The sequence below is a fragment of the Macaca fascicularis genome, chromosome 15 (genome assembly GCF_037993035.2).
Source record: "Macaca fascicularis isolate 582-1 chromosome 15, T2T-MFA8v1.1".
In the NCBI taxonomy this organism is placed as follows: domain Eukaryota; kingdom Metazoa; phylum Chordata; class Mammalia; order Primates; family Cercopithecidae; genus Macaca; species Macaca fascicularis.
The window spans coordinates 45,899,903-45,914,948 of record NC_088389.1 but is presented as its reverse complement, the minus strand read 5'-3'; the positions used below and the strand labels follow the sequence as shown (position 1 = coordinate 45,914,948).

At 47.1% G+C, this 15,046-nt stretch overlaps 1 protein-coding gene and 1 pseudogene across 12 annotated transcripts in view; both read right to left on the bottom strand.

Annotated features, from left to right (window-relative positions):
• Nucleotides 1-14,766, bottom strand: part of SUSD1 (sushi domain containing 1) — a 140,420-nt gene extending 125,654 nt beyond the window's left edge. For all 12 annotated transcript variants that reach the window (XR_012424465.1, XR_012424466.1, XR_012424468.1 and 9 more), the window contains exon 1: nucleotides 14,479-14,766. Coding sequence is in view for 8 of the 12 variants with exons in the window: in XM_005581060.5 (XP_005581117.3) it covers nucleotides 14,479-14,581 (103 nt within the window). In the remaining 4 variants the exon portion in view is untranslated. The remainder of the gene's footprint in view (nucleotides 1-14,478) is intronic.
• On the bottom strand, nucleotides 12,770-13,457 carry LOC141408613 (large ribosomal subunit protein eL29 pseudogene; annotated as a pseudogene).
• Nucleotides 14,767-15,046: the final 280 nt, after the last annotated feature.

The following is a 15,046-nucleotide window of genomic DNA, read 5'->3' as shown; positions in this document are numbered from 1 at the left end:
GTTGCACAATAATATACAACTTGCTTCTCAATTGCACACTTCAAAATAGCTAAAATGGTAAAAATTTGCCTTATGTCTACTTTACCACAATAGTATGAAAATTACATTTTTTACTTTAAAAATCAACTTTATTGAGATATAATATGCATACAATAAAACGCCCCCATGTTTAAGTGTGCAGTTTCAGTGGGTTTTAACAAATGTAGACAACCACGAAACCCAAGATGCGGAATATATGATGCACAATTTGCATCTGATGATAATCTGATAATATATGGTGCACAATCTGATGATAAACATTTGGTTTGTTTTCACTTGGGAGCTAATAGAATTAAAGCCTTGATGGCAAAATAGGGGAGGGAAACTCAAATTTTTATAGGGAAATCATTTTGTTTCTGGATCCCAAATTTCTCATGATGCCATTGAGAGATGGTAGATAGCAGGTACACAGCTTTAGACAACAAGTAACTAAAGTAACCCAAGCTAAGGAAGCCTGTAAGAATTTTTCACTGAAAACCAAAGAAGTCCATTCATTATAAGCTACTTCTCCAGTGAACAGACGACATAAACACACTGTTCAAAGGCTAAAAACCTTAAGTAGATACTGAAATCACACATAAATGCATGTAGTACAATAATAGACATAAATATGATTCTATTGAAACAACAATAAAATATGTGAAATTAAGTAATTCAAACTTAAAGCTGTTGGAACTTTAAATTATACCAAGCCTTGAGAGGAATGTGGCATGCACGTAGTTTGAGTCACAAAGCATACAGCTGTAACTTCTGCCTCTTTTTCCCCCTGTAAATAATTAAGCCCAAATGGCACCAGAGATAAGACCCCCTTAGATCACTATCTCTCCTCATGGAGTAATAAAGTAATTTTCCTTGGAGTGTAGCAATCTGTAACCAACCAAATAGCTGTGGCATATGCACTGGTCTTCTATGGAAAATGTAATTCTGCTACAATTTCTACATAAATGAAACGGTTACTTCCCCACTTTGGAAGGAAGACTCCATTCATTTGAAGTCAGTGTTTCCCAGTGGCCACCCTCAAGTTTTATGCTAGAATAAACTCTATATTTCATGTATATCATACATTCTGAATCTCATTATTTAAGGCTGACAAATTGAAATTTTTAAATTTTTTTTCTTATGTAAAATACTTGTCTAGGGCCAGGTGCAGTGGCTCACACCTGTAATGTCATCATTTTGGTTTGTGTGTTTGTTGAGACAAGGTCTCACTCTGTCACCTCTGTCACCCAGGCTGGAGTGCAATGGTGTGATGACAGCTCACTGCAGCCTCGACCTCCTGTGCTCAAGCTATCCTCGCTCCTCAGCCTCCAGAGTAATGAGGACTACAGGTACATCCCACCACACCTGGCTAATTTTTCATTTTATTATTTTTTTTAGAGACAGGATCCCACTATGTTGCCCAGGCTGGTTTCAAATAATCCTCCTACCTCAGCCTCCCAAAGTGCCAGCCTGGTCAACATAGCAAGACCCCATCTCTACAAAAAAAAAAAAAAATTTTTTTAATTAGCTGGGCATGGTGGGGCATACACGTAATCCTAGCTACTTGTGAGGCTGATGTGGGAGGATCTCTCAAGCTCAGATCAGGCTGCAGTGAGCTTTGAATGAGCCACTGCACTCCAGACTGGGCAACAGAGCTAGACTGTCTCTTTAAAAAGTTTAAAAATAAAAAACTTATCATTATAAAGATGCAGAATTTATATAGATCCATTTGCAAAAACTCAGCCGGGCACAGTGGCTCACACCTATAATCCCAGCACTTTGGGAGGCCAAGGAGAGATCACTTGAGGCCAAGAGTTCAAGACCAGCCTGGCCAACATGGTGAAACCCTGTCTCTGCTAAAAATACAACAAAACTAGCCGGACATGGTGGCGGGCACCTGTAATCCCAGCTACTCCGGTGGCTGAGGCAAGAGGATCACTTGAACCTGGAAGGCAGAGGTTGCAGTGAGCCAAGATTATGCCACTGCACTCCAGTCTGGGCAACGGATCAAGACTCTGTCTCAGAAAACAAAACAAAGAAAACAAAAAAACTTAATACCAGCTGGAAAAGGACTATTTCATGTAACTATTGAGCTAATCTAATAAACATAAAAAATATTAAGAAGCAAAGAGGTGGGACTCACTCAGATAAATTAAAGGAAGTCCAGTCTGAATTAGTGAAGGATAGAATAGAAAATGTTTTAAAAGAAACTGAATTAAGTTCAAGTTTATTTAATAAATAGGCCCAGACAAACACATGGCCTTAAAGGAAGGCAGCCAGGTATGGGGAAAGCACTGGACTTGAAAGCTAGTTAGAGCCGGATCCTAAATCTAGCTGAGTCAAATTCACTGTGTGACCTTGAGCACACCACTTAACCTTTCTGGATCTCAGTTTTTTCATCTTTAAAACAAGGACTTTGGGCTTCTCGAATTTTAAAGTGCATTCAAATCACCTGGGGAGGCTGAGGCAGGAACCCGGGTTGCTTGAGCCCAGGAGTGCAAAGTTACATGAGCTATGATCATGCCACTGCACTCCAGCCTAGAAAACAGAGTGAGATCTTGTTTCTAAAAAGAAAAGAAAAGTCACATGTCCCATAAATATACACATCTACTATGTACCCATAAAGGTAAAAAAATACATACATACTAAAAAAGAAAAATACAAACAAACACCTGGGGGCCAGGTACAGTAGCTCATGCCTGTAATCCCAGCACTTTGGGAGGCTGAGGCAGCGGATCATGAGGTCAGGAGATTGAGACCATCCTGGCCAACACGGTGAAACCCCATCTCTACTAAAAATCAAACAATTAGCCAGGTGTGGTGGCAGGCGCCTGTAGTCCCAGCTACTTGGGAGGCTGGGGCAGGATAATCGCTTGAAACCAGGAGGCAGGGGTTGCAGTGAGCTGAGATTGCGCCATTGCACTCCAGCCTGGGTGACAGAGCGAAACTCAGTCTCAAAAACAAACAAACAAACAAAAAACACCTGGGGATCTTAACCTTTGTTAAACTGTAGGCTCCAAATCAGTTGGTCTGGGGAGGAGCCCTATATTTTGGATTTCTAGCGAGCTCACAGGTAGATCACATTTTGAGTAGCAGAAGATAAAGAGCCCCCGAAAGTCCTTCTCCCTAAAGTTCTGACATTTCCTTCTTTTTTATTTTTAACTTTAACTTTTGTGAGTACACAGGTGTATATATTTATGGCGTACCTGAGATGTTTTGATGCGGGCATGCGATGCGTAGTAATCCTGTCATGTAAAATCGGATATCTATCCCTTTCAGTCTTTATCCTCTGTATTACAAACAATAGTCATAGTCTTTTAGTTATTTTAAAATACACAATTAAATTATTATTAACTATAGTCACCCTGTTGTGCAATCAAATACTAGGTCTTTGATCCTTTTTTCTTTTTTCTTTTTTCTTTTTTTTTTTTTTTTTTGAGATAAGGTCTCGCTCTGTCCCCCAGGCTGGAGAGCATTGGCACGATCACAGCTTACTGTAACCTCTGCCTCCCAGGCTCAAGCGATTCTCGTGTCTCAGCTCCTGAGTAGCTGGCACCACACGTGTGCACCACCACGCATGTGCTGACCACCACGCATGTGCTGACCACCACACATGTGCACCACCACACCCGGCTAATTTTTAAATTTTTAGCAGAGATGAGTTTTCACCATGTTGGCCAGGTTGGTCTTGAACTCCTGACCTCAAGCAATCCACCCACCTCAACCTCCCAATGTGCTGGAATTACAGACATGAGCCACCACACCTGGCCTTTTTTTTTTTTTTTTTTCTTTTGACACAGGGTCTCACTCTGTTGCCCAGGCTGGAGTGCAGTAGTGTGATCACAGCTCACTGCAGCCTCAACCTCCTGGGCTCAAGTGATCCTCCCATCTCAGCCTCCCAAGGAGCTAGGACTACAGGCACACACCACCACATCTGGCTAATTTTTGTATTTTTTTTGTAAAGATGGGGTTTCACCATGTTGCCCAGGCTGGTCTGGAACTCCCAGACTCAAGTGATTTATCCACCTTGGACTCCCAAAGTCCTGGGATTACAAATGTGAGCTACCACATCTGGCACACACTTCATTCTCAGGGTACCTGTTTTAATGACCCATTTAGAGTAATTTATTTAGATGAGATATACAAAAAGAAAGGAAAGAAAGAGAGAGAGAAAGAACGAGAGAACGAGAGAAAGAGTGAGAAAGAGGAAGGAAGGAAGGAAGGAAGGAAGGAAGGAAGGAAGGAAGGAAGGAAGGAAGGAAGGAAAGAAGGAAGTAAGGGAGGGAGGAAGACAGAAAAGAAAAGAAAAAAGGAAAAGAAAAGAGAAAAGAAAGAAAATAATGTAGCATAAGTATAACCCCAAAGACAGTACCTGGCTCAATACATGTTTGTTTCCCATACCAGCAAAAAAAAAACTAAGATGGGTTCCAGGCTACCAAGGCTTCTCAGACTATCTGCAGATGAGAAGGTGGTTTCCAGGCCGGGCGCGGTGGCTCAAGCCTGTAATCCCAGCACTTTGGGAGGCCGAGACGGGCGGATCACGAGGTCAGGAGATCGAGACCATCCTGGCTAATATGGTGAAACCCCGTCTCTACTAAAAATACAAAAAACTAGCCGGGCGAGGTGGTGGGCGCCTGTAGTCCCAGCTACTCGGGAGGCTGAGGCAGGAGAATGGCGTGAACCCGGGAGGCGGAGCTTGCAGTGAGCTGAGATCCCGCCACTGCACGCCAGCCTGGGCGACAAAGCGAGACTCCGTCTCAAAAACAAAAAAAAAAAAAAAAAAGAGAAGGTGGTTTCCAAAGAAAACTAAAAAAATAATAAGCAGGGGTGCTTATTATTCAGCCATGATTAGCCTATTCTGCAGGACTTTGCAGGGCAGCTCTCTCACCACACGGGTCCACTGTTCCACAGCCTGAGGCTCGGGTAAGAATCACCTGGAAACTAGTGACTAACTCGTCCTAGTTTTAATAGAAAAAGTCCTGTGTCCCAGGAAACCCCTCAATTCTGTGCAAACCAAGACAGCTGGTCATGCTTCCTAGAGATCCTGTTAAAACACAGTGTCCCCAAAGATTCTGATTCAGCAGGGGAGAGGCAGGGCCTGAGAATCTGCTTTTCTAAACTGCTCCCAGGTGGACCACACAGAGAGGAGCGTTGCCAGACTAGCTCAACCTCAACCTCAGGGACTGGAGTCAGAATCCTGTGGAAAGAAAAGGCAATACTGAAAGAAGTCTTTCAGCAAGTCTCGATTGCCGCATAGCACAGCTGTGGGACAAATGTAATAGAATAACCCAAGGGAGAGGAATTCTCCAGGCCAGAGACAGATCGCTAGGGCTTTGCTATGATCTGAGGGAGAGCTGTGTCTGGGGTGCTGGGTACCCACGTCAAGGCTGACTTTAGTTCTGTCGTCAGCATACTCCGGGCCTGAAAGCAGAGAGGTGGTTGCCGGTAGTAACCGAGGGAAGGCCTGCAGAGGTGAGGGACTCCAAGGGACGACTAGGATTACTGGCAGAGAAACAGGAAAGTTGAAGAACCCAAAATCTAAGAGGAGGGAAAGGCTGACAAGTGTTCTTTGTTACTATTACCACATCCCCCGGCTAACGCTGCTGAGCTGGGTTCACTGCCCGTCCCAGCTCTGCAGTGCTCACCTAAGCTAAAACTACACCTAACAATGAGAGGGTGAGACTGGTTTTGGTGTCTCAACCAGAGTCGGGATTGGAGTCCTGTTCCTTGGTTATGTGATTTTAGCAAGTTAAACTGACAGTTCTCCAGTTTTTTGTTTGTTTGTTTGTTTGTTTGTTTGGTCTCCCTCTGTCACCCAGGCTGGAGTGCTGTGGCACAATCATGGCTCACTGCAGCCTCGACCTCCCAGGCTCAGGCGATTCTCCCACCTCAGCCTCCCGAGTAGCTGGGACCACAGGCATGCACCACCACGCCCAGACAATTTATTATTATTATTATTTTGTAGACACGGGATCTCCCTATGTTGCCCAGACTGGTCTCAGACTCCTGGGCTCAAACGATACTCCTGCTACAGTCTCCCAAAGTGCTGGGATCACAGGCATGAGCCACTGTGCCTGGCCAGGTCTCGTCATCCATGAGATGAAGATGTTGTAGTCAAGATTAAATGAGAAATATAAATGCTGTATGAAGTGTAAAGCAATATGCAAATATGAGATAATTTACATGAATATTTATATCCATTTCCACAGATTTTGTTGTCATTGTTAGAAACAGTCTGCAAGATGCAGTGCCTGGTATTTGGCACGGTGGTTACAAGCGCTTGGGTTAGTTACAATCCTAGCTATGCCACTTACTAGCTCTGTAATCCTTGGTGATCTCTGTGCCTGTATCCTGTAAATCTGTAAAACGAGAATAATAATAAACCTACTTCATATGGTTGTTGTGAGGATTAAAGAGTAAATGAGGGTATATTAGTCTGTCTTCATGCTACTGATAAAGACATACCCAAGACTGGGTAATGTATAAATAAAATGAGGTTTAATGGACTCACAGTTTCAAGTGGCTGGGAGGCCTCACAATCATGGCAGAAGGCAAAAGACATGTGTTACATGGCAGCAGCAAGAGAGAATGAGGGAAAGTGAAAGGAGAAACCCCTTATAAAACCATCAGATCTCCTGAGACTTATTCACTACCACAAGAACAGTATGGGGGAAACCTCCCCCATGATTGAATTGTCTCTCACCGGGTCCCTCTCACAACACATAGGAATTACGGGAGCTACAATTCAAGTTGAGATTTGGGTAGGGACACAGCCAAACCATATCAATGAGTTAATACATGAAAAGCAATTAAAATGTGTTAGACATTATTATAACCAACCACTCAACAACTCTTTGTTAATGAATAAAAGAAGGTACTAACACTGATGGTTAACTAGCCAACTCCCAATTACACCAATGGGAAGACTGATGGAGAAATGCATTGATGCAAAAATCAAGAGCAATATCTTTGTGCATTCAGGTGTCTACCCATTGATGGGCTGATATCCCAGAAACCATAATATTCAAATTTACATAATCACTCCCTGTCTTCGCCACATCCTCCCAGGCTGCTGGGTAACAGCTGACTCAGAAGTGGAAAGTTCACCTCCTCACCTTTTCAGCCCTGCTCACCTGTCCTTCCTCTCCACTGCAACCAAGTCAAGCTACCTCAGGAAGAGAGGGAGGCTGCCAGCCTCTGAGAACCACTCTCACTCTTTACTTCAATACACGAGCAACAACTTCAGTGTACTTCTGAGACATTACCTGATGGACTTTATAGTACAGTAAAGAGATGTTCACAGTCAAGGGAAGAAGGTAGTTTAAAAGCGCAAAGGCAGGCCAAGCACAATGGCTCACACCTGTAATCCCAGCACTTTGGGAGATTAAGATGGGGGGATCACTTGAGCCCAGGAGTCCATGACCAAAAATCTGGCCAAAAATCTAGACCGCATCTCTAGAAAACCAACAGCAACAACAACAAAAAAGCACAAATGCAGTGCTTAAATTTTAAATCTGCTTTTAACCTAACCCTCGACCATTCACAGTCAGACCAAACAAATCCACTGCACAACCTTCCTGAGATTCTGTCTGTCAAATCTGGAAAGACAGATCAAACAACGGGAGGAAATAAGCCAAGGGTGCCAGAACTCAGGAAGGAAAAGCATTCCCAAGTGGTCTCTAACGCTACATAAAATTGCATGGCTCTTAAGAGACCACCAAATTCCAGAGGTGGAAGGAATCTGAGAAATCTCACGTTCTCTCCTTTCCAACATCCCTGACCAAAAAAAAAAATCCAGAAACGAAAACATAGACTCTGCTTTTAAATCCCTCCAAGACACAGAGCACTCTACTCTCTCCAGCAATGTAATATTTGCAGGGCTATTCAAACCGTCATATAATTCCCACACCCACCCAAATTTAGGACTGACATTCTCCATCAACAACTCTCACTTGGGCTGGTCCAAAGGTAGTGAGTTAGTTGATTGTTGATAGTCAGTTACAGATCAAACTTCTCATTCTACTCTTTCCCCCTTCTCACTATTGCATTTGACTACTCAAAAAAAAAAAAAAAAAAAAATCAACAAACAAACAAACAACAAAAAAAGAACTCTCAAACTTTCCTCATACAAAATGGCTCATATGACCCGATCCTGTTCACTTTGTGGTGTGACCAAGATCAATCAGCAGTGGGGCCCCCACACCTGGCCTCAGGACCTGAAACCAACCCACACTGAGTGCCATTCATTTAGGCCACACCTTAAGGCTCATGTCGGGCAGTCACTCACTTAACCCCTACCGGTTCTTTTCACACCTGTCTCACACCTGACTCATTCTCCAGAAGGGTGTACCTTTTTTTTTTTTTTTTGAGATGGAGTTTCAGAGTTTCACTCTTGTTGCCCAGGCTGGAGTACAATAGCACGATCTCGGCTCACTGCAACCTCCACCTCCCGGGTTCAAGCTATTCACCTGTCTCAGCCTCCTGAGTAGCTGGGATTACAGGCATGTGCCACCACGCCCAGTTAATTTTTGCATTTTTAGTAGAGATGGGGTTTCTCCATGTTGGTCAGGTTGGTCTCAAACTCCTGACCTCAGGTGATCCACCCACCCCGGTATCCCAAAGTGCTGGGATTACAGGCATGAGCCACCATGTCCGGCCGGGTGTACCCTTTTTTTGTTTTGTTTGTTTGTTTGTTTTTTGAGACGGAGTTTCCCTCTTGTTGCCCAAGCTGGAGTGCAATGGTGAGATGTCAGCTCATCGCAATCTCCGCCTCCAGGGTCCAAACAATTCTACTACCTTAGCCTCCCGAGTAGCTGGGATTACAGGCATGCACCACCACGCCTGGCTAATTTTTTTGTATTTTTAGTAGAGACAGGGTTTCTCCATGTTGGTCAGGCTGGTCTTGAACTCCTGACCTCAGGTGATCCACCCACCTCAGCCTTCCAAGGTGCTGGGATTACAGGCGTGAGCTACCACGCCCAGCTGAGTATACCCTTTTTCTTAATCCATGCAATTCATTTTCCCTCTCTCTTCTGCAGAGCTGAGGCCAACAGACCACTTGCGATTTTGAGCTACAGAGACCTAAGAACCCATTTTAGGATTTGACCAGAAGACCAAGAATACACCCAGGACCAAGTCCCTGGAGGTAGAAAATAGGCCATGGTGGGCATCTTCATCAACTCTAATCCTGTGCCCTTTATTTTAAGCAACTTTAAATCACTCCAAAAAATTCCACTCCCTCTATTTCTCTTCTTTCCTCTTCTGGCTCACCCTGAATAGTGAATGTGCTGCTGTGATTCATGAAGACAGAGGGAAGACCAAGCATGAAATGCATGATGAGTGAAGTCAGGTGACCTTCGTAGAGCAAGAACAACTTCCTGACCCCCAGCCAGGCCTGAGCCAACAGGCCCCAGACTCCAGTAACGAATGCCAGAGAAAGGTTAAGAAACAGGACTGACTGGTTCTACGCTTCCTCGCCCATTCCTACACTCTGGACTCCCCCGGGCCCTGCACCCCACCCAGCTGCCAACACCCTCCGGCCGTATCAATTATGTGAAACACACTTTCCTTACACTCAGGTCATCTGACTTCAGCTCTCCTCCCCAAAACATCTTTGATGCCAATTAAGGTCATTCAGCCCATGTTGCCAGTGAGAGACTGAATATACAAATGGAAAATGGCCAGATCATGTGTGTGTGTGTGTGTGTGTGTGTGTGTGTGTGTGTATATATATATATATAGAGAGAGAGAGTCTTGCTCTGTCACCTAGGCTGGAGTGCAGTAGCATGATCTCGGCTCACTGCAACCTCTGCCTCCCAGGTTCAAGCAACTCTCCTGTCTCAGCCTCTGGAGTAGCTGGGATTACAAGGGACCTTGTAATTACCACCATGCCAGGCCGATTTGTTTGTATTTTTAGTAGAGACAGGGTTTCAACACGTTGGCCAGGCTGGTCTCAAACTCCTGACCCCAAGTGATCTGCCCACCTCGGCTTCCCAAAATGTTGGGATTATAGGCATGAGCCACTGCACCCAGCCCATATATTAAAATAGAATTCTAACCCACAGTCTGCAGCAATCATTCCAGGAACTCTGTAGCAATCAGCCCCAAATGGTCAGGCTTTAATCAGTAACGGCCGGTTACCCTAATTTTTGCCCCCAGTTCCAACTTGGGACTAACCAGAAAAGCCAGATATGGCCCTCTCACCAATCACATGGGATGCATGCTGCTAGAAAACTTCTCCAGCTGGGCACACCTGAACCACCACCACCCACCAACCCCCTTCCTTTTCCTACTGTAACACTTTTCCATCCCCGGCCTATCTTTGAGTCTCTGCCAAATGGAAGTGATGATGGCTGACTCCCTTGTCACAGCAAGCCCTGAATAAATAGCCTTTGCTTATTCTCGTTTGGATGGTATTCATTTATTTGCATACCAGATTCCTAATACAAGCCACTGTCCCTACCCACAAGGAGCTCTTAGTTTAGTAAATAATCACACTGCAATATGGTATAAGTGTACAGCCAAGGCATGGAATATGGTATTACTGGTGCTGTAAGGAGAAGTGGATAGCGCCAATGGACTTTCTAGGAGGAGTGAGGACACCCAGGCTTGCTTTGAAATACGAAGGGCACTCACTAAGTAGCCTGCCATGGGAGAAGGGAAGCACAGTTCTCCAATCTTCTTCCTTGCCCCCCACTTTCAGAAACTAACCTCTCCCACCTATAGCCCAAGTTTAATTTTTGACCTGCTCCATCCATTAACTATCTCATTTATTTTTGCTTTTTCAATTTTCCCCTCTCTACTAAATAATACCCCTCAGTCTAAAATATGTTTGAGTCTGTTTTGCATTCCCTAAAAATCTTGGACTGACTTGACCAGCCCAACTGAATGTTACCTTCATTTTCCTTCTAATTTCTTTAAAGAGTATCTACTCTGGCTGGGCACGGTGGCTCACACCTGTAATCCCAGCACTTAGGGAGACTGAGGCAGGCGGATCACGAGGTCAGGAGATCGAGACCATCCTGGCTAACACGGTGAAACCCCCTCTCTACTGAAAATACAAAAAATTAGCCGGGCGTGGTGGTGGGCGCCTGTAGTCCCAGCTACTCAGGAGGCTGAGGCAGGAGAATGCAGTGAACCTGGGAGGCAGAGGTTGCAGTGACCTGAGATAGCGCCACTGCACTCCAGCCTGGGTGACACAGTGAGACTCCATCTCAAAAAAAAAAAAGAGAGTATCTACTCCGAGGCCAGAAGTAGTGACTTATGCCTGTAAATTCCAGCACTTTTTGAGGCTGAGGTGGGCAGATCACTTGAGGTCAGGAGTTCAAGACCAGCCTGGCCAACATGGTAAAACCCTGCCTCTATAAAAATACAAAAATTTGCTGGGCGTGGTGGTGCATATCTGTAATTCCAGCTACTCGGGAAGCTGAGGTAGCAGGATTTCTTGAACCCGGGAGGCAGAGGTTGCAGCAAGTGAGATCACGTCACTGCACTCCATCCAGCCTGGGTGACAGAGCAAGACTCAAGACTCCATCTCCAAAAAAAAAAAAAAAAAAAGAGTATCTACTCTGTAACCAAGGTCTCTGCCCTCCATCTAGAGCCCTCACATCTAGCTCTCACCCTTTCTTCTCTGCTAGCTCTGGGTCTCCAGTGACCAGATCCATCAAATTCAAAGCCTTTTTCTCAATCTCCACCTCTCAGCTTCCCATCTCCTAGTTTCCTTGACTAAATGAGCCCAGTCTTTCTCCATTCTACCTGGATGCTGCTTCTTCCTTCTCAACTTGCATCTACCATCTAAACTCCAAGAATCCTCTCCAAGAATCTGTCCTTCATCCTCCCAATCTTGCCAACCTCAAGGTTTCAAGCAACCATCAAGTCTATTGATTTCATCTCTCCAAATCCATAACAGCACCTCAAATTCAGGATGTCCAAAACAACGAATCATCTTTCTTTCCAAATCTTTCTCCTCCCGTAGAAACATATACCAAGTCACCCAGCCCCCAAGCCTTAGTGTCATCTTTCCCCTTCTGTTCCCTTGCACCTTCACATCTGTTATTAAATCCTTCCTTCCAGTCCATTTCCACCTTACTGTCTACATTCACTCCACTTCTGTTGTCATTACAGTGGGCCCAGTCCTCAGAACTTCCAGGCCAGCTATTGAAACAACTTCCTCAACAGGCTCGTCCAAGCCTCCAGTCTTTCCCTACATTGTCCACTATCAGGAAACCTGCCCTTCATAAAACCAGGTTCTCCAAGGTTGAACATGAAGGGAGAATGTCTACATATGGAGAGCAGGCTCAACCAGGAAGCCTTGACTTCTGTTTCCTCAAATTCACCCCAAAACCTTTAGTTACAGTTGACCTTAGGTAGCTACTAGCTGTGTTCAGCCATGTTAGCCTAACAATTCAATGGGACCACAGTGGACAGTTTCCTACCTTAGAGAGATCCTGAAATAGACGCCAAGCATCTGCAAGTCCTATGCGCACTGTCCTGGGAGATAGAGCCAAGGAAGGAATCTTAACCAGGGCACCTAATATTACAAAAATGGCCACTTCAGAAGATCGAGCCATTGTAATACCCACCAGGCATGGTAAAAGTCCCAAGGCAAAGAGAATGGGGGTGGGGGTGGCAGGCAGGAATCTCAACGACAAGACCCCATGTATCTCATCACATGGAAGTTTCCTTCCATTTCAGGATCAGTGTTTGGTTTTAGTAAGGAAGATGGGGGGTTCCTTAGACCCTTTATTCACCCCCTGCCTCAAGTTTATTTATACAAGTAGCAAAGGAGAACATCAGCCCCATGCAGATAGCAGTCCAAGGAGGACAACCTTTCTATCCTCATGTTGGCAAACAGAGATCTCTACTCTGAAGACTTTGTAGGAGCCTGGGCTCCTTTGGGAGCCTGAGCTGGAACTGAAGCTGGAGCTGCAGCCTGGGCCTTGGTTTGATCCTTGGCCTTGGTCTTTGGCCGGCACAGCCTGAGCCCCTTGGCAATGAGGGAACGAGCACGTTTCCCAAGCTTGGGGCAGGCAATGTAGGCAAGAGCTGACACCCTTTGGAATCTTGGGCTTAACCTCCTTGGGGTTTATGAGGGCAAGGCCTCAGCACGTGTGCTTATGGCCTTGGCGTTGTCGCCCTGCATATTCTTTAGGCCCTTCTTGTTGTGCTTCTTGGCAAAGCACATGTTTGTCAGGAACTTGGGGTCCATTCGATTGAGAGATTCGTATCTTTGTGATTGGAGTTTCTTGATGCCATTTCTGTGCCATTTTCGGGACTGGTTGTGTGTGGTGTTGTGCTTGGATTTGGCCATGTCTGCACCTTAACCTGCGGCTCCCGAAGCACCTAGAACTGGCTACACTCACTTTTCATGTCACTCCCTGAAACAGCTTCCAGTGGCTTCCAGGCACAGCTAAGTCCAAAGGCCTAGGTCTGCCAGTCAAGGCACTTTGCCCTCTACCTTTGGTGCCTCTCCTTGCTTCTTTCCCTTCTCCCCCGAGCCAGAATTCTGAGGGAATTCATTCATTCTACACACATTTGTGGAGAGGTGGCAGTGCCTGCTGCTATGAGCTGGGATACCTTTTCCACATTTTCCCATATCCAAGTATGACCAATCATTGATGGCCCAGCTCAAGGGTCACCACCGGTTTCCCTTTCCCTGCCCTCACCACCCACACCTTCTCAGAACACTCATGCCATTCTGCCTTGTAGTACAGTTATGTGGATGAATGTCACCTCCCCTGCGTGTCTGAATCCTCTGTGTAATTCCTACTCCGCTCAACATTGCATTTTGCAGAGGAGGAAAAACAACTCCCTCGATCGCTTGGAAATAGAACATTTGCTGGTCTAAATCCTCCAGACAGTGAGCTCCACGAGGGCCCTCGCTGCCCGCCCTCATTGCACACAGGGAAGCTGTTCAAGGGCCATCTGTTGAATGAATGAGTGAATTAATGACTTCATTCCTGTACTCTTCCTTACGCTTCCTTCTCACCATATTTAGCACTTGGCTCTCTAACAAAGTGAAAAAATTAAAAGTGGAAAGAAAATTGCTTCGGGTCACAAATGTGTCAAGCAAAAGCCACCGCAGAGCCGGAAGCGTGACATCGCCGCAGAACGCCCTGGCCTCCCGCCCTCCCCCGGGCGCCGCCCTGCCCGCGTCCGCGCTCGCGCCCAGCCCCCACCCCCGCCTCCTGGGCAGCAGAGGTCCCTGGGGACCCGGCCAGGCCGCCTCAAAACCGGCGTCCCCCGGTGACGCGGGGTCGGGCGGGGGCAGGGAAGCCCGGCGGGGAGCTCCTCTCTTCTCTGAGCTCCTCCTTGCCGATCTCCAACGGCCGGCGCGGGTCCCACCTGCGCCCCACGCCTCGGCACCGCGCCGGCCCGGCCCAGGGGCAGGGAAGCGTCCGTGCGCCCAGAGTCCTCGAGGCCCAGCCGGGGCCGCCCGTGTCCGTCCCCGCCCACACTCACCGTCGGCTCCCGGCGCTCCCGCGGTGCCGCGGGCCAGGCCGAGCAGCAGCAACAGCGGCAGCAGGCGGCGAGGCGGGCCTGCACCCCGGGGCCCCCGGCCCATGCCGCCGCCCGTCCCTCCCGGTGCGCCCGCGGCTCCTCCCGGGGCCCTCGGGGCGCAGAGATAAGGCTGCAGGCGCCGCGGGGAGGGGACCAGCCGGCGGCTTCCGGCTCCGCAGGGGGAAGCGGGGGGCGCTGCGGGGTCCCGGGGAGGCCGCAGGGCGCGGGTCCTTCCTCCTGGCAGGGTCTGAGCGCTGGACACGCCCGTTCCGTGTCGGTCTCTGGCTCCGCGCGTTCACTACTTAGCGCACCTGCTGTGTGCCAGGCCCTCTGGCCGCTCACATTCGCAAAGGTGGAAAGACACTCATCGGATAATGACACAGCTGGAGGCAGAGCCCCGGAGAGTGCTGGGGAGGAAGTGTCTCGGGGAATCCAAGCCACTCGGGGGCTCAGGGAGGCACCCCCGGGGAGACGGGTGAGGGGAACAAAGGGCAGAAATCTTCGCGGACGTGAAAGAGAGCTAGATGAG